At 33.4% G+C, this 19263-nt stretch overlaps 1 protein-coding gene, 4 non-coding genes and 3 pseudogenes across 5 annotated transcripts; all 8 read right to left on the bottom strand.

Annotated features, from left to right (window-relative positions):
• Positions 1-212: 212 nt before the first annotated feature.
• Positions 213-409, bottom strand: LOC149515567 (U2 spliceosomal RNA). Its single transcript, XR_016326421.1, has one exon. It is a non-coding gene; the product is annotated as a U2 spliceosomal RNA (small nuclear RNA).
• Positions 410-2086: 1677 nt separating this feature from the next.
• Positions 2087-2283, bottom strand: LOC149515566 (U2 spliceosomal RNA). Its single transcript, XR_016326415.1, has one exon. It is a non-coding gene; the product is annotated as a U2 spliceosomal RNA (small nuclear RNA).
• A 679-nt stretch (positions 2284-2962) lies between these two features.
• On the bottom strand, positions 2963-4942 carry LOC149515565 (germin-like protein subfamily 1 member 7 pseudogene; annotated as a pseudogene).
• Positions 4943-9498: 4556 nt separating this feature from the next.
• LOC149515564 (uncharacterized) lies at positions 9499-12839 on the bottom strand (annotated as a pseudogene).
• Positions 12840-13668: 829 nt separating this feature from the next.
• LOC149515563 (U2 spliceosomal RNA) lies at positions 13669-13865 on the bottom strand. Its single transcript, XR_016326418.1, has one exon. It is a non-coding gene; the product is annotated as a U2 spliceosomal RNA (small nuclear RNA).
• A 1004-nt stretch (positions 13866-14869) lies between these two features.
• LOC149515562 (germin-like protein subfamily 1 member 18) lies at positions 14870-15451 on the bottom strand. The gene is made up of 3 exons (XM_089741719.1): positions 15428-15451; positions 15072-15302; positions 14870-14956 (listed from the first exon to the last, which is right to left on the bottom strand). The coding sequence occupies exons 1-3, from the start codon at positions 15449-15451 to the stop codon at positions 14870-14872; spliced, it is 342 nt and encodes a 113-aa protein (XP_089597845.1).
• A 92-nt stretch (positions 15452-15543) lies between these two features.
• Positions 15544-15740, bottom strand: LOC149515561 (U2 spliceosomal RNA). Its single transcript, XR_016326417.1, has one exon. It is a non-coding gene; the product is annotated as a U2 spliceosomal RNA (small nuclear RNA).
• Positions 15741-16434: 694 nt separating this feature from the next.
• LOC149515560 (germin-like protein subfamily 1 member 7 pseudogene) lies at positions 16435-17284 on the bottom strand (annotated as a pseudogene).
• Positions 17285-19263: the final 1979 nt, after the last annotated feature.

Raw genomic sequence — 19263 nt, 5'->3', positions numbered from 1 at the left:
TTGCTTTTCTTGTAATGAGAATTAGGCAATTGGTTCCCTAGAGATTACTCAGCACCTCTAATTTTGGGATGTTGGCATTGGGTACAGAACTGAAAATTACGTGATTTTGAGCTTTTTCCATTTAGGAAAACAACATTGCAAAATCATGCATAATATACGTTACACCACTTGTTGAACGAACTTCAAATACCAATAACTTAAACTTGGATTGGGTGGGGAGCGTCAAGCCCGAGCTTTAATGCAACGCTTGGGCGACGCACGAGAGCCTCAGCAGCAAGCTATTGTGAAAGAGCTCTCCCCCTAAAAAAATTAATTTAACATCATGTGAGCCAATGACCCACGTATCAGATATTAAACTGATAAGAACAGATACTACACTTGATCTTAGCCAAAAGGCCGAGAAAGGTATGCTTACTGTCTTCAAGCCCACTTTTCTTAAAGGCATTTTCCTGTCTCTTCTTGTCTTAGTGGCATCATGTGGGATCTAAACATAAGGTTTTAGAATTTAGGCGTCATGTGGGATCTAAACATAAGGTTTTAGAATTTAGAGTCCTGAAGAAACTCGATGGCGCACGAAAGAATGGTGAATGGAGTTGTGCATTGTCTCTAATAATTTCTTCGGGGGTTGGTCTCTTCGATCTATTATTGAGTTTCAGCATTCTATTTTTTTCCTGCAATCTCCCTTTTAGACTATGATTCAGGTTTGTTGGTCAAGAAATAATGAGAACGTAGAAAACTATATCCTTGAAGCATGTTCATATATACAGGTAGTTAAAGAGTAAACAACAATGGGGGAAACACTTTTTCTTCTTATTAGGATAAAAACAGCTTTTGGCTTTGCAAATCTTTTGTGCCCTGTATTTTATTGCTGCTTTCTTATTAACTTTGTTCATCGCTGCACATTTCTTTTCTTTTATCAAACCATTGGACTTTTTGACTTTTGCTAGTTCGATCTGGCACTTAGTACTGGAATTTTCTTAATTTATTCATCTTAAAAGAATCAGAAATCCCATTTTTCAAAATTTTTAATATTCTTGTGACTTTGGGTAATTAATTTTATGTGTATTCATCCAAATATTCACAAATTTAGGACCTCAATAAGTTACTGAAAACAGACTTATACCACGACATTGGTCAAGTTTGTAAAGGAAAAGCAATCTTGTAAAACTCAAATTTAACATACAGAGAGCCTTAAAAAGAAAACGTACATAAAGAACCTCATCATCATTCCTCAACAAGAACTAATTTCTATAATGAGAAAACCTGTCGAACATCATCAGAAATAAGTGACTACTTCAAAGACTACAAGTCTGTTGAAAACAATGATCTAATTGTTATTCTACTAGAAACATGACTGAAGATAGGTAACGACATTCTTATCCAGCAGGAAAGCCTTGGCACGAACATCACGATTAAACTGCATTTGCAATGGTATTCACAATAGGATTCTGGCTGCTGCGACCTGCAAAGACAATTGCATTACTCTTCCCTATATTGAACTAGAAGTTAAGTAGACAATCTGGGAAAACGCAAATACCTCCAGGATATAGGACTTTAGTGATGAGACTATTATCTGGGTTGGTTTAGGCCATGAGGTGCATAGTCAATTCATGCCAAAAATATGCCAAGTGTGCCTGGTATTTGTTCAACACTGACTGGAGTAACTTTTGATCCTAGTTGATTTGATGTGTTGCCTGGCATATTGAGTCCTGAAAGGGAGAAGTCCTCTGCTTTGGCCAGCTTTGGGTCCTTAATAAACTTCCCACTATACCATGCATTGCAAAACATAGAGATTCTAATTTGTTCAGAAATTCTGGTTCTTTGTTGAATTTCTTGAGCGTAGTGCTTAGAAATTGATTGAATACATTCAAAGTTCAAACCAGGTTTTCAAACACACAAGAGAAATCCTGAAGAGGGCTACAATCGGAGGAAATGGCGAATGAGAAAACGAGAGCCAACAGGGAAATTACCACGAGGATTTTAACACCTTCCATTGCAACAAGGCAGCTTTTCTGAGCAATTACGGTGCAATGGTGTGTTGCGTCCAAAACTGTAACTACTTAGAAAAAACTTTAACTTCAATTGGGTGGGGTGCGCCAGGCCCTAGCTGCAGTGCAACGCTTGGGCGACACGCGAGAGTCGCAGCAGCAAGCTACTGTAAATGGACTCTCCCCCTTAAAAAATAAATTTAATATCATGTGAACCAATGGCTCACGTATCAGATATTAAACTGATAAGAACAGATACTACACTTGATCTTAGCCAAAAGGCCGAGAAAGGTATGATTTGACAGATCAAGTTTCGCTTAATTTAAAGCCAGCTTCTTGCTGCTTCTCATGTCCGCTTCTGATGTGAAATTTTAAGTAAACCGACAATAATGCTCTGACTGCTGTGCTCGAACAAACAAAAAACCCTTCCTGAATAGGCTATTTCTGGGCCAATTTTGGCTTGTTAAAAAATCAAGAATTGTAGAAATTGTGAAATAGGTGTCATATTTGCATATAAGATTACCATCTATTCTCCAGTATAAAGTTTGAGCGTTTACTTTTGGAATTGAAACTTTCCATCTCATTCATGGGAGTAGTTAAGAGATAATGAGGATATAAAATGAATTGCCATTAGGTTAAAGATTCAAATTCTATTTTTAAATAGGTAAGAGAAACAGGTAGTCTGGTGTTTGGAACAAAAAGAAGAAATGGATTTCAAGTTTAGGAGAATTCTAGTGTACATTTGCATAGGAGAAGCAAGGTTTGCTGGGTATAACAGAGCAGCTAAACATCTTTAATTAATGCATTGGAAAGATTACCAGAAGCAGAATGGCGAACCAAAGCTAAGCAGATTTCAATGTAGAAATCAAACCCAAGTTCATCAAACTGCTCACAATGTGGAGAAATATCAGTAACTTCAGGTGCTTCATCAAAGAAAACCAAGGCATTCATGAAAATCATTTTAAGGCTCATTTGAATTTGGGTAGCTAATTTTATGTGTATTAGTCTAGATATTCACAAATTTGATACGTTGAATGGTCTAATTGAACTATTTTTGGTGTTTCTATTGTTTCATGGCACCTTGGGGACAGACAGACAGCCCCTTTTTTGGTCAAAGAATTTAAACAAATTGCAATACATACACCGTGATTAAAAACAAATTCAACATACAAAGAAGCTTACATAATACTTACTGAGCAAACCGTCGAAAGAACTATCACAAACAAAATAGAACTTGATGGATGTTGAAAGCTGAAATATTCTCTATTGTTATTCTATCAGGACTGTGACTGAAGATGTTTTACGACATTGTTATCCACCTGGAACGCCTTGGCAAGAATATCAGGACCAATGGTTACCACACCGGGATTCTGGCTGCCCAAAGCAGCATAAGTTTTCCCTATATTAAACTGGAAGTGAATTAGACCAACTGGGAAGACAAAAAAATCTCCAGGATATAGGACTATGGTGAAAAGATGATTTGTCGTGTTGGATGTAACAATGCCAACATAAAGTGTTCTTTACAAGAAAACCAGGATGTCTGTGGCGCGAGGGTGAGTGTGAGGGAGTTTTAGGCCACCGTAGGGTGCATAGTCGATTTGAGGCAGAGAGATGCCAAAGAGTGTTAGGTCCTGGTCTTTGTTCAACATTGACAGCTGTGACTTTCGATCCTAACTGATTTGATGCGTTTCCTGCCATGTTAAGCTCTGGAAAGAAGTTTTGTGCTTTGACAAGCTTTAGATCCTTGCATACCTCCCCATTGACAAATACTACATGATCGACATATAGTGTAGATTCGTTGGTATCAGTCCATGACAAATACAAATACAAATACAATTTTTGTTTTTTCAAACTTTTTTCGGTCAATGCCGACTGGCACCTTTACTTGCCAGAATATAGTTTTTCTTAATTTCATTTTTGAAATAGGATACTCTTGAATATAAAAGTAAACCAATACAAATATATATAAGTATATTTTACATAAATAAAATAATTTTTTTAAAGAAAAATTCACTATGTCTTTTATTTTTTAATTTACAAAAAAGGATTTCTTTTTGTTAAAAAAAGAAATTTTTTTGTTTCTTTTTGTTTGAACAGACCCATTTGGTTTATTATTTAAATTTTAAACTTAGATAATTTGATAAATATGTATATATTATGAGATGTTATTATCTTTTTTTGCACTATGAAAAAAATTTGACGGTGTCATGTTATTGTAATATCAAGAAAAAATTGTTAAGGTTAAAAGTTCAACTATACTGGAAAAAAATTTTAAATTCGCAGGAAAATCGCATAATATAAAAATCTCATAAAATCTTAATTATTATAATATATAATTAATCATATATAATCTTAAATTGTGTAGAATCTATTAAAATATTATATAAAATTTATTTTTATAAATCTTTATATAATTTGATATTGTGAATGGTTAATCGTAAAATTATAGTAATAATAGCTATAATATATAATGTAATGTATAATATAATATATATAATAATAACTATAGTATATAATATATAATATATAACATATATTGATAATAATAATTATAATGTATAATATAATATATATAATAATAATAATTATAGTGTATAATATAATATATATAATAATATTATAGTATACTAATAAAAGTACTAATATCTCTAACTAATTGATCTCAATTCATCCCAAACACACATCTATATATTTACACTAATATATCATTTATACCCTTAACTATGACTAAAAAAAACACAAGTCATTTTCTTATTTTTTAAGGCTTATGGGCCGTAGTTATAATAGTCTTGTTAGTGGCCATGTATATATATATTTAGCCATAGTTCAACAGCAGCTCGAGTTATGCAAAAAAGAAAACCAGTTATGACTGACTGGCAACAGATTCTCTTCTTCATACGATATGATTTTTCTGGTTCTTTTATTTCCTTCCAATCTCCATCTTCTCCTTTCATCGCATCATTTGGTTAGTTGTGGTCATAACAGGTAAGCTCTCCCTGGTCGCTAAACCTAGTTGGAGGTTCGGTTCTTGCTCAGGTTATAAGATTTCCCTCTCTGGTTTGGTGTCAGGGAGAGAAAGTTATCTTTTTTCAAATCATATATTTTGAAGCTATCCTGTTAATTAGTTCAAGAATGGCGTCTGCAGGTGTATATTATTTTAAGCTATGTCTCCCCTCCCTGAATAAGGCTTTTAGGGCCCACTTGGATTCGAAGCCAACTCCGGTGGAGTTTTTTCTTTGTTTGAAAAGTTGTGGCCAAAGCATCATACAAGCATTTGGCAAACAACATCAATGGAGATTTCTTCTGTGCTAAATGCGTTATGCATGCATTTAGCAAACAACATTAATGCAGTTGGAGCTGGCTTCAAACTCACCTTATATCATCTTTTTTCCACTGGCCACGCCCTATCGGCCGGTGAAAAATTTTCATCTTCGCTACAGCCTCATTTCTCGTAATACCTTTTATTTTTCTTTATCTTTTTTACCCCTCAAACAATAGTGACGGAACAAAAATATTTCGCTTTAGCCTTGGTTTTTTTGTTATTTTTATTATTTTGTTGTTTGCTACAAAAATAATATACATAAAAAATAATTTTTAAATATTTAATAATAAAGTATTGTTTGATATAAAAATAATTTTAGTATTTTTTAATTTATTAATAAAAATATTACTTGACATAAAATAATTTTAATAATTTTTAATTATTTATTAATTTCACAAATATTAAATATATATTATAAATTTATTATATATAAGTTTTAATATAAATTTTTTAATAATCATTTTATATTCTTATTATAATTTATCTCATTCTTATTGTTATTTTTATATTTAAACACATATTTTATTGTTAATTTTAATCTCATTATTATAATAATTAATTTTACTGTTATAATAATAAAATTTACTTTTACTATTATTTTTAATATCATCAAAATCAATCTTACCATCTATTTAAATAATCATTTAAAAAATCCTTAATGTGTTTTTTTCTGCTAGCTTATTTTAATAATTATAGTTCAATTGCTAATAATCTGAAATATTAAAAAATGATGGCGTCTTTGCTATCTTTGATCAGACGCTTTACAAAAATCCAAATGTTAATGATTTTTTTTTAATTTTAATGTTGTAATTATTATTATTTTTTTAGATAAATGTAAATATGTCAATCTTTTGATCAGGTATTTCCTAAAGCTTATTCACCACTACATTCCTGACAAATCGAGGGGAAATTGCAAGACTACGAGAAAGTGGAAGGTTTAACATGTTGGAAATTGCGCGGTTTAAAATTAGCCAAAAATCACTGACCGTCAAGGGATAATTAGGGATATCAATGATTAAAATATAAAGTGAGTAGAATATTTTTTATTTATATCTTAGATGTTTATATTTATTTTATATTCATATTTAATGAATATTTTAAATTTATTTTTATTTTTAGCTTCGAAATTAAAATGAAATAATTTTCGTGCCTATAATATTTTGAAAAAAAACAAAATAAATAAAAATTTTTATTTTTATTTTGCATATTTATTTTTTTATAAATAAGTTAATATATATTTTAAATAAAAATATATTTCTTCTAATTAACCTAAAATAATAATTTATACTATTTAATAAAAATTTTATTTACTAAATATATATGTAAAGTATGTGTGTAAATATCGGACATATACTATATTATTTGACTCTATTTTTATATTTGATAAAAAATTTAAAATCATATCAATTCTCGTATCGATTCGGATAAAAACTTATGTTTTTTATTGAGTATGAACAAAATTGATATATTTAAATGTAACACATGCAATGTGAGGCCTCTTACAAATAAAAATGATGTTTTTCTTAAAAAAAAATTAGGATTTTAGAGTTAATACCCATATTTACTTCTAATAATTAAAAAAACAAATTAGGGTATATAGGATTCAAATAGGATTAAAATCTGAATTTGATCCTTTTATTATACTAATTTTACTGTTTAGTCATTCTACTTCAAAATTTTTAGAATTTAATCCTTTTTTTATTAAAAGTATATTTAAAAGAATAATTAACAATAATATTAACATTTTACCCTAAATTGGAATGACATAAAATTTTAATGATTACCTCATATGTTGAGATGGATTAATTTTACAGTTACATAACATATAAAAAAATTATATTATATTTTATTAATAATAATTAATATTTGTTAAACTCTAGAAAAACAAGTTTTAGTCTTTTTTATTAAAAATAGTTTTTTTGTCCTAATATATTTAGGAGGTCAAAAGAATAGCTTAACATGTTATGGTATCAACAAAAAATTAATTAACCAAGTCAATTTGATTATAAAATTTTAATATCATTATCAATTCTTTTGTAATTAATATATATATGTTATCAATTCTCTTTAAAATGATTTTTATAAAAATATAATTATTAAAATTAAGGTGCAAGAATAACCAAAACCACATTATTGAAATGGTAAAAGTAAAAAAAAAAAAAAATTAAGGAACAAGAATAACAATATTGTTCCTTAGCCTTACTCAAAAAGTTCATAAAACGTTACCCATTTCTGTTGGTTGGAGTAGCTTCTTCTAACCGTAAAATATAAAGAAGGAGGTTTTAAGCATATCTTATTATATTATAAAACTATTGTATTTTTTTTTTAACTTAATTCTCAATGTCTTATAGTTTTTGTCATGTTATCACCATTTTTTTATTTTCTATTTTTTTTACAAAAAAGAAAGAATTTATTTTTGTTACGATCCCTTTTTTTTTTTCTGTTTCTTTTTGTTTGAATAGACCCATTTGATTTATTATTTAAATTTTAAGCTAAGATAATTTGATAAATATGTATATATTGTGAGATGTTGTTGTCATTTTTTTTTTTCACTATGAAAAAGAACTGACGGCGTTATGTTAGTGTAATACAGCAAAAAATTTGTTTAAAAGTTTAACTTTATTGGGAAAAAAATTTCTAAAGAGAGAAGATAAAAGAAGAAAAAAAAAATCACAAATTCATTTTTCTTCAAAAAATGAAGTGATTATGACATAGAACAAATGCGAGAAATTAAGAATTATTTTTAAAAAAAATTACGTGGCTATGACAAGGAACAAATGCAAAAAAATTAGGAATGCGTTAATATTATCGGTACAATTCATTATCATCATTATTTTGTTTTCAATTACACCAAATTATAACTATATTAAAAAATTACCAACAATCTCTTAAGAGTGATTGAAAAAATAGTGCGCAAAAATTTAGATTGAGGTCCAACTAATCCAACATCCACCCTCAATATATAAATATATATATATATATAATTACCAAAAAAAAACTTTATTGATAAAAATTGAAATAAAAAAGTGCACTTGAAGGGAAGAAGAGAGTGCTTTCAGAGTAAAAAGCCATGGCAAAACTGGCTGATGACTTGCTGGACGTTGTCATTGAAACAGGAGTTGATAACCTTCAAGAGAATCATGGTCCATGAAAGGCTTGATAGAGGAAGCTATGAGGAACTTTACTGAGTTGTTGAACGAAGCCCAATCTAGCGGGAGCCGCCCCGCTGGTGGGGAAATATTGGTGTAGGGCATGAACCAAGTTAGAAAGTCCAAAGTCCAGTTTTTCTTCTTGGTAAAAATTTATTGCAAAAATTAGAAATGGGTTAACTCAATCCCAAGTCCCAACCCAACTCCTATTTCATCTCTACAAACCTGTTACTAGCATGAATTAGAAAATGATACGCAGATGTACTTGATCCCAGTGATCTAAAAATTTCATATGGTGGAAATAAAAAAGGCATGACGATTGCGATGGCCGAATATTAAGATCATGTCAAACATGGGCCGCCTTTTATAGAATTAAAGCTTCGATCCAAAGTCATCTCTATAAAATCTCAATCATGGCCCTAGGTGGGTAGAACCCTCAATGGTCCATTGGTATAGCTTGTAAAATTGTTTTATTTTTATGAACTTGTCAGCCCCTTTTTTTAAACGCAGCTTCGTGCCTCCTCTCTTCATGTCTTGGGAATGTCGGATTAGGCACTCGTATGCTTTCTAAAACTAATAACGAACACCTTTTATTTACATGCAATTATTGAATCCTGAACTCGAAATCCATTTCAAAATTACGTTAGATAACAGCCATATAAAGGTGAAGATTGTTGCTCGCCGGAGATAATATTTCTTCATGGGTTCATCCGGGACAAATCTTTGCCATCCGTGGCTGGTTTATGCATTCTTTTTTCATGCGAATATGACCAAGGAAAGAAACGAAGGAAACTTCTATCATTTGCTTTGAGATTCACACTTTTGTTCCCCAACAGTTGACAAGTGACACATTAAAATCGAGATTTGATCTCCAAACATTCAAGGTTTGTTAAGATCATTGCAAATGATGGTTTATCAACTGAACTTCACAGAAAAAGCTCCTGTATGTTGCATTATAGGTCATACAGATAGCTGAGTTCATAACACATTAGAAACAACCTGACTTGCTTGCAACTCATATTGTGATTAAGCATGCAATAAGACGTTCAAGATGTACTTACCACCATTTGAGAAAAGATAACCAGAGTGAAAGGATAATATATTGAAAGGAGACAGAGAGTTTACAAAATGACTAAATCAATCTATTTGCCAGTGAGTTACGTATCTGGAAACCGAATAGACACTCAATGACTAACTGCTTCCCTGCTAGAAGAAGATGAACCAATCCACTGGAATACCTTTGTGCTGAAAAATATCTTTACTTACTTTTCCTTTAAACTTGAAATGCTTCTTAAGACGACTTTTATTGAAGAACCACTGTCATTCCATCGTGGGGTCCGTCCAGCACAGTTTCTCCTTAGTTTTTCCTTGATATGATTTGAGACTTCATCATCTTCCTGGTGTTCAGATATCATGGCACCCCTGCTCCTTCGTAAAGATCTTAAAGCCACTTGCAAAGGTTCTGAAGCTGATACAGATCTTCAAGTGCTCCAATGGTTTTGAGGCCCAACGGACACGGAGGTTCATTAATCTGGGACTTTGGGGTAACTTGCTCCAAGCATTCAGCATGAAACACGTGGCTGCAGGATAGAACCCCAGCAGTTGGCATGTCACCACCTCTAATTATTAGATGTGAACTCCAGGGGGACTTCTGCCACAAAAGTTTTCCACAAACTCCACACTTGTTGTCTATCACAGGACCAATAGGGGACCTCAGGCTCTCTACATCCACATGCTCCGTCATGTCAAACTTTTCTCCATCTCACCCCAGATCATAACTGCTCGCACTGCTCCACCTAAAACCTTCTCTTCCAGAGCTAGCACTGGGGTCTGATGATGCTTCAGACCTTTGAAGTTCAGAAAGGGTTTTGTGAAACTTGCGCTCAACACTGGAGCTGGTTTCATGCCAGTAAAATTGTGGGAAGCGATCTTCACGGGGTGTCAACTTGCCAACATCGTTAATGTCAGCATCACCAAAGCCTTCAGAATCCGAGACAGGGTTGTGAAACACTAGTGGGTAAACCGCTTTTCTCATGTAAGAACGTCGACCAGAGAAGTTGTAGTTACGAAATGAGAAGAGCTGCTTGCTAGTGGATTCCCAGAGACTAGACTCAGGGAGTGAGCAAGGGGATCCAAAGCTAGGGGATGCTGCAGTTGCTTTAACAGCATATTGCCTCTGCAAGAAGAACACCAAAAAAAAGTGAAATTCTTGATGACAAACTTTTTCTTATTAAACTGATATCAAACCCAACAAGTTGAAACACAAGTCACCTCAGCGGAGCAAGGGAACCAAGAGGTCTGGGGAATTGTTCCTGATAATTAAAAATAGGTTAAGAAAGCAAACATATGATAGCACAAATAATACAAAATCTATACAAATGAAACTGCAAATAATAGTTAATTCTGCCAGCAAAAGTGGCAGTTTTTTTTTATTTACTTTTTGCCTTACAAAACTCAGAAGCAACAGAAACTCATTATGAAGGAGAATTGGCTACACCATAGATGGCAGACAAACACCATGCCCAAAAGTAATCATTAATAGAGGACCCCTCAAATGTTTAATGAACCCTATAGTGCTGGTTATCTCAACTCTCAAGGCTGAACCAGAGGATTAACATTTTAAATATATCTTCTATGGCAATGAGAAATTAGTTTCATTCACAGAAGTAGAAAAAATTTCAAGAGAAAATTATATGCCAGTCTAAAAGACCTTTTAGACATTCATGCAATTTAGATACATAGTTATAATTGTAACAAGGTATTAATTCAGATGAATCAGAACACATCATCATCATGAAAAATCAACCTAGTATTCTATCTATCCTCTAATTCCGGAGCAGAGATCATTTTCCAATTTTGTGTTTATACATTCTTGAACAATTCACTAAATGACAAGACAAAATCCTATTATGGAAAATCATAAAATTAAAATTGGTATGATAAGGCAAAACCTATGATAATAGAAATCATTAATGGTAAGATAGAGAAGATAAGGAATGAGGGTAATCATGATAAATAGTCAGTAATGAACGGTTAAATTATTCATTGCATTATGGCAAATAAAGACTTCCATGAATCTACGATATCATGCCACTTATCCGTTCCGGTATTAACCAATTATAGGCATCCTAACTTTTTTCATCAACCCTTCAGTTCAAAAAAGATAATTAACTATGATTATATAAATATTAGTTGACCAAAATAAAGTATCAAGACATTTAGCATTCTGTTAAGAAGGGAAAGGATAAAAAGAAAATGCACTAGGATATGCAACACAGAAAGTGGCATCTGATATAAGATTATGTCTCAATTTGCAAGAAAAATAAGAATAAAATTTAAGCAGGGAATGCCATGTTTGATAACAGAAGAAATATCAACTTAAGATTACCTCCAACATTAGGGGTAGGGAGCTCCTCTAGATTGAACCTTTGTATGGCTGAAGTCCATCGTGGTACCTAAGCACTATCAGGCAGGCCTGATAGTGCACCATCGGAAACAGAATGGTGATGATTGATGCACTCTTCACTGCCTACCCTGCTTCTGCTAGCCCTGCTATTTGAGGGCATTGATGAAACATGTAAACCTGCACCATATGACCCACGTGGCAAACCATCTGAATGTAACCTACAGTCCCATATCCTCAATGGAGGAGGTGAAAAACTAGAGTTTGTCCTCCAATGTGGTTCATCATGATCCAAGGAACGGTCCCTTCTGGTTGTTGGTGATTTTGCTCCATGTGGCCTAGCGGCCACACAACAAAGTGCACCCGTATTCGTTATTTTCTATTGGCACAATAAGGTTGTCCAGTAATCTATTTTAAGATTTTCATGAAAGTATGGAACTCTACATGCTTATCAGAAATCAAGCATAGCCAAATGTCAACAAACTTAAACCACAGAAATTATTGAAGCTCACAGCGATCCACTCAATACTTGAAGCAAAGCAGAAGGCATATCAGATTCCCATCTTTGGAGGAGCAACAATGGGACACAGGAGTGCACTTAAGTAACTTTCCACTCCAATATGCCACTTCAACTAAGATTCACCACAAATCCTCCTAAGCAAGGATTCAAATTCTCTTCCTAGTTCATCATCCAATGCATCCTCTGAGTTGCTATCACTGGTTTGCTCCCTGCCTATGATACGCAACAGCGAAGAACCTAAACCACCAATCAAACCAAGCCAGATTGGATCCCAAAGGGCAAGAGTGTTCACTGATCCTGAATCAATGCCGTTGGTGTTGGAGTAATGTCTTATGCTGGTCATTTCTTCCACAAATCCGCTCTCACAAAAGGGGCATTTGATCTCAGGGTCTAAAATTGGATGCACCATTTGAGAGCACATGTGACACCAGTACCTACCTGCCATCCTATCCTCCATCTTTCTCTACAAACGCAACAAACTTACATTAACGTCTTGTAATACAACAAAAAGAAAATTTTTTTAATATTACAAAAGATAACAATGAATGCTTTGTTTCTTCTTAGAAGTGAAACTAAGAACAATATTGGCAGCTCCATCTATGAGTCAAGAACATAAAGGGGAAAAAAAAAATCTGGAACATGTCAAATGGAAACAGGACACTATGAACAAGATTAAACTTGAATTGTTCAATGCTAAAAGTATAACACAATAATCCTTTCTTATATTATTTTCTAACACCAACTTAGACATTTTAAAGAAAAACAAGATAAAAGAGACATTAACAAACAGAGATGTCATTAAAAATGATGAGCAGAGAAGATGTTTTTCTGGTACCTTTCAGATAGAGGATCAAGGAATTGATGAATTATGATGTGGAAAAGATCATGAAACTATTTTAGAGGTAAAAAAGGGTAGACAAAAAGAATGGTGTCCTCTCTTTTTTTTCCCTAATCTTCTCTTCTGTTGGAGGACAATTTTAGTTCAATAGCTATTCTATCAATCATTGTATATGCTCCAATCGCATAACTCCAGTTAATGTCAAAACAGTCTATATTTAAATATGGAGTTTTTATTTGCTTTTCTTGTAATGAGAATTAGGCAATTGGTTCCCTGGAGATTACTCAGCACCTCTGATTTTGGGATGTTGGCATTGGGTACAGAACTGAAAATTACGTGATTTTGAGCTTTTTCCATTTAGGAAAACAACATTGCAAAATCATGCATAATATACGTTACACCACTTGTTGAACGAACTTCAAATACCAATAACTTAAACTTGGATTGGGTGGGGAGCGTCAAGCCCGAGCTTTAGTGCAACGCTTGGGCGACGCACGAGAGCCTCAGCAGCAAGCTACTGTGAAAGAGCTCTCCCCCTAAAAAAATTAATTTAATATCATGTGAGCCAATGACCCACGTATCAGATATTAAACTGATAAGAACAGATACTACACTTGATCTTAGCCAAAAGGCCGAGAAAGGTATGCTTACTGTCTTCAAGCCCACTTTTCTTAAGGGCATTTTCCTGTCTCTTCTTGTCTTAGTGGCATCATGTGGGATCTAAACATAAGGTTTTAGAATTTAGAGTCCTGAAGAAACTCGATGGCGCACGAAAGAATGGTGAATGGAGTTGTGCATTGTCTCTAATAATTTCTTCGGGGGTTGGTCTCTTCGATCTATTATTGAGTTTCAGCATTCTATTTTTTTCCTGCAATCTCCCTTTTAGACTATGATTCAGGTTTGTTGGTCAAGAAATAATGAGAACGTAGAAAACTATATCCTTGAAGCATGTTCATATATACAGGTAGTTAAAGAGGAAACAACAATCATGTTCATATATACAGGTAGTTAAAGAGTAAACAACAATGGGGGAAACACTTTTTCTTCTTATTAGGATAAAAACAGCTTTTGGCTTTGCAAATCTTTTGTGCCCTGTATTTTATTGCTGCTTTCTTATTAACTTTGTTCATCGCTGCATATTTCTTTTCTTTTATCAAACCATTGGACTTTTTGACTTTTGCTAGTTCGATCTGGCACTTAGTACTGGAATTTTCTTAATTTATTCATCTTAAAAGAATCAGAAATCCCATTTTTCAAAATTTTTAATATTCTTGTGACTTTGGGTAATTAATTTTATGTGTATTCATCCAAATATTCACAAATTTAGGACCTCAACAAGTTACTGAAAACAGACTTATACCACGACATTGGTCAAGTTTGTAAAGAAAAAGCAATCTTGTAAAACTCAAATTTAACAAACAGAGAGCCTTAAAAAGAAAACGTACATAAAGAGCCTCATCATCATTCCTCAACAAGAACTAATTTCTATAATGAGAAAACCTGTCGAACATCATCAGAAATAAGTTACTACTTCAAAGACTTCAAGTCTGTTGAAAACAATGATCTAATTGTTATTCTACTAGAAACATGACTGAAGATAGGTAACGACATTCTTATCCAGCAGGAAAGCCTTGGCACGAACATCACGATTAAACTGCATTTGCAATGGTATTCACAATAGGATTCTGGCTGCTGCGACCTGCAAAGACAATTGCATTACTCTTCCCTATATTGAACTAGAAGTTAAGTAGGCAATCTGGGAAAACGAAAATACCTCCAGGATATAGGACTTTAGTGATGAGACTATTATCTGGGTTGGTTTAGGCCATAAGGTGCATAGTCAATTCATGCCAAAAATATGCCAAGTGTGCCTGGTATTTGTTCAACACTGACTGGAGTAACTTTTGATCCTAGTTGATTTGATGTGTTGCCTGGCATATTGAGTCCTGAAAGGGAGAAGTCCTCTGCTTTGGCGAGCTTTGGGTCCTTAATAAACTTCCCACTATACCATGCATTGCCAAACATAGAGATTCTAATTTGTTCAGAAATTCTGGTTCTTTGTTGAATTTCTTTAGCGTAGTGCTTAGAAATTGATTGAATACATTCAAAGTTCAAACCAGGTTTTCAAACACACAAGAGAAATCCTAAAGAGGGCTACAATCGGAGGAAATGGCGAATGAGAAAACGAGAGCCAACAGGGAAATTACCACGAGGATTTTAACACCTTCCATTGCAACAAGGCAGCTTTTCTGAGCAATTACGGTGCAATGGTGTGTTGCGTCCAAAACTGTAACTACTTAGAAAAAACTTGAACTTCAATTGGGTGGGGTGCGCCAGGACCTAGCTGCAGTGCAACGCTTGGGCGACACGCGAGAGTCGCAGCAGCAAGCTACTGTAAATGGACTCTCCCCGTAAAAAAATAAATTTAATATCATGTGAACCAATGGCTCACGTATCAGATATTAAACTGATAAGAACAGATACTACACTTGATCTTAGCCAAAAGGCCGAGAAAGGTATGATTTGACAGATCAAGTTTCGCTTAATTTAAAGCCAGCTTCTTGCTGCTTCTCATGTCCGCTTCTGATGTGAGATTTTAAGTAAACCGACAATAATGCTCTGACTGCTGTGCTAGAACAAACAAAAAACCCTTCCTGAATAGGCTATTTCTGGGCCAATTATGGCTTGTTAAAAAATCAAGAATTGTAGAAATTGCGAAATAGGTGTCATATTTGCATATAAGATTACCATCTATTCTCCAGTATAAAGTTTGAGCGTTTACTTTTGGAATTGAAACTTTCCATCTCATTCATGGGAGTAGTTAAGAGATAATGAGGATATAAAATGAACTGTCATTAGGTTAAAGATTCAAATTCTATTTTTAAATAGGTAAGAGAAACAGGTAGTCTGGTGTTTGGAACAAAAAGAAGAAATGGATTTCAAGTTTAGGAGAATTCTAGTGTACATTTGCATAGGAGAAACAAGGTTTGCTGGGTATAACGGAGCAGCTAAACATCTTTAATTAATGCATTGGAAAGATTACCAGAAGCAGAATGGCGAACCAAAGCTAAGCAGATTTCAATGTAGAAATCAAACCCAAGTTCATCAAACTGCTCACAATGTGGAGAAATATCAGTAACTTCAGGTGCTTCATCAAAGAAAACCAAGGCATTCATGAAAATCATTTTAAGGTTCATTTGAATTTGGGTAGCTAATTTTATGTGTATCAGTCTAGATATTCACAAATTTGATACGTTGAATGGTCTAATTGAATTATTTTTGGTGTTTCTATTGTTTCATGGCACCTTGGGGACAGACAGACAACCCCTTTTTTGGTCAAAGAATTTAAACAAATTGCAATACATACACCATGATTAAAAACAAATTCAACATATACAGAAGCTTACATAATACTTACTGAGCAAACCGTCAAAAGAACTATCACAAACAAAATAGAACTTGATGGATGTTGAAAGCTGAAATATTCTCTATTGTTATTCTATCAGGACTGTGACTGAAGATGTTTTACCACATTGTTATCCACCTGGAACGCCTTGGCAAGAATATCAGGACCAATGGTTACCACACCGGGATTCTGGCTGCCCAAAGCAGCGAAAGCGACAGCATAAGTTTTCCCTATATTAAACTGGAAGTGAATTAGACTATCTGGGAAGACAAAAAAATCTCCAGGATATAGGACTATGGTGAAAAGATGATTTGTCATGTTGGATGTAACAAAGCCAACATAAAGTGTTCTTTACAAGAAAACCAGGATGTCTTTGGCGCAAGAGTGAGTGTGAGGGAGTTTTAGGCCACCGTAGGGTGCATAGTCGATTTGAGCCAGAGAGATGCCAAAGAGTGTTAGGTCCTGGTCTTTGTTCAACATTGACAGCTGTGACTTTCGATCCTAATTGATTTGATGCGTTTCCTGCCATGTTAAGCTCTGGAAAGAAGTTTTGTGCTTTGACAAGCTTTAGATCCTTGCATACCTCCCCATTGACAAATACTACATGATTGACATATAGTGTAGATTCGTTGGTATCAGTCCATGACAAATACAAATACAAATACAATTACAATTTTTGTTTTTTCAAACTTTTTTCGTTCAATGCCGACTGGCACTTTTACTTGCCAGAATATAGTTTTTCTTAATTTCATTTTTGAAATAGGATACTCTTGAATATAAAAGTAAACCAATACAAATATATATAAGTATATTTTACATAAAAAAAAAAAAATTTTTTAAAGAAAAATTCACTATGTCTTTTACTTTTTTAATTTACAAAAAAAGGATTTCTTTTTGTTAAAAAAAGAATTTTTGTTTCTTTAATTTTGTTTGAAGAGACCCATTTGGTTTATTATTTAAATTTTAAACTTAGATAATTTGATAAATATGTATATATTATGAGATGTTATTATCTTTTTTTTGGACTATGAAAAAAATTTGACGGTGTTTTGTTATTGTAATATAGAAAAAAAATTGTTAAGGTTAAAAGTTTAACTGTACCGGAAAAAAAATTTAAATTCGCAAGAAAATCTCATAAAATCTTAATTATTATAATATATAATTAATCACTTATAATCTTAAATTGTGTAGAATCTATTAAAATATTATATTATTTATAAATAATTGATCCTTATATATTGATATTGTGAATGGTTAATCGTAAAATTATAGGAAAAAAATTATAAGTAAAATGCTTCCAATCGGCAAGTATCCTACAATTTTTTGTTATTTACCAGTTGAAACCATCCAACTTGCTACTCGCTAGTTTTTTTGCTTGTTTTAATATAAATTTATGACTTTATATTTGATTCATAGTTTTTTTTTTTTTTGGCAGTTCAATACAGCCTACAGGGTGAACTTGAGGCCATGAAAGCTGAATTGGCAATGATGCGAGAGGAGAAAATAAGCATGGAAGCATGGCTAATAGCAGCGGAAAGTGTACTTGAAGAGAAGAAGAAAGTGTTTTCAGAGTATAAAGCCATGGAAAAACAGGCTGATGACTTGCTGGACGTTGTCGTTGGGGCAGGAGTTGATAACCTTCAGGAGAATGATGGTCGGAACCTTAGCGAGGAAAGCATGAAGGGCTTGATAGAGGAAGCTATGATCAGGGACTTTTTTTTTTTTTTTTTTCCTAAATCAAAAGGTTACAAAGCTAGTCAAGACTAGCAAAAACATAATCCCCAATACCATTACAACCCGCATGAGTGTCAAAGATCTCCTAAAAATAAAACGAAGAAAAGCACCCTGCAATCTCCAAAATTCAAGAGCAATCAAGATACAAAAACAAGTATCCAAAATATGACAAACAATGAAATAGCCCACCACACTCGAGTTTTGAAGGAAAATATAAACAACTAATCATCGAAAGCAAGACAAGAATCAAAGATATCAAGTAATGACCAGTTGATGAAGAATCAACCACATCATCATAAGACACACAACCACCATGTGCCAATTATCGAATACTAGTTGCTAGCATTATCATCTAAATCCCTCTGTTTCAATTTCATCAGCTTCTCAATAATAATTTCTTCATCACCATTAAACGACAACTCGAGACATTTCCCAAGCTCTAAGGTTTTAATGGCCTCTTCTCTATGTATCGAATTTACCGGTCAAATATCATATGCTATAATCTTTTTCAAGGATCACAGGGGATAAGTAATACACAATGTAACCCTTGAAACCTTCTTCCTATTCGATCTGTAGTTTTTTCGTTTCTTTTTCTTTTTTTTTTCAGATTCTTCCTACCTGAGTAATCTCGCGGACTTTACTGAAGTGTTGAACGAAGCTCAACCTCGCGGGAGACGCCCCGCTGATGGTGGAAATATTGGTGAAGGCATGAGGGCAGCCAAAGAAATGTAGAAATTGTGGATTAAGTGCACTTCTGACTTGTTACGAATCAAATTAAAGCACAGCCAAAGAAATGCAGAGATTGCGGATTAAGTGCCATAGTTGCATCTGGAGTTGGTATCCATGCTCCATTATAAAGTTCGAGCGTTTTCTTTTCATACTAGAGTAACCAAGAAATAATGA

This window comes from Durio zibethinus, chromosome 12 (assembly GCF_047325235.1).
Source record: "Durio zibethinus cultivar Kanyao isolate XHJ-2024 chromosome 12, ASM4732523v1, whole genome shotgun sequence".
Taxonomy (NCBI): Eukaryota; Viridiplantae; Streptophyta; class Magnoliopsida; order Malvales; family Malvaceae; genus Durio; species Durio zibethinus.
This window is presented reverse-complemented; position numbering and strand designations above follow the sequence as displayed.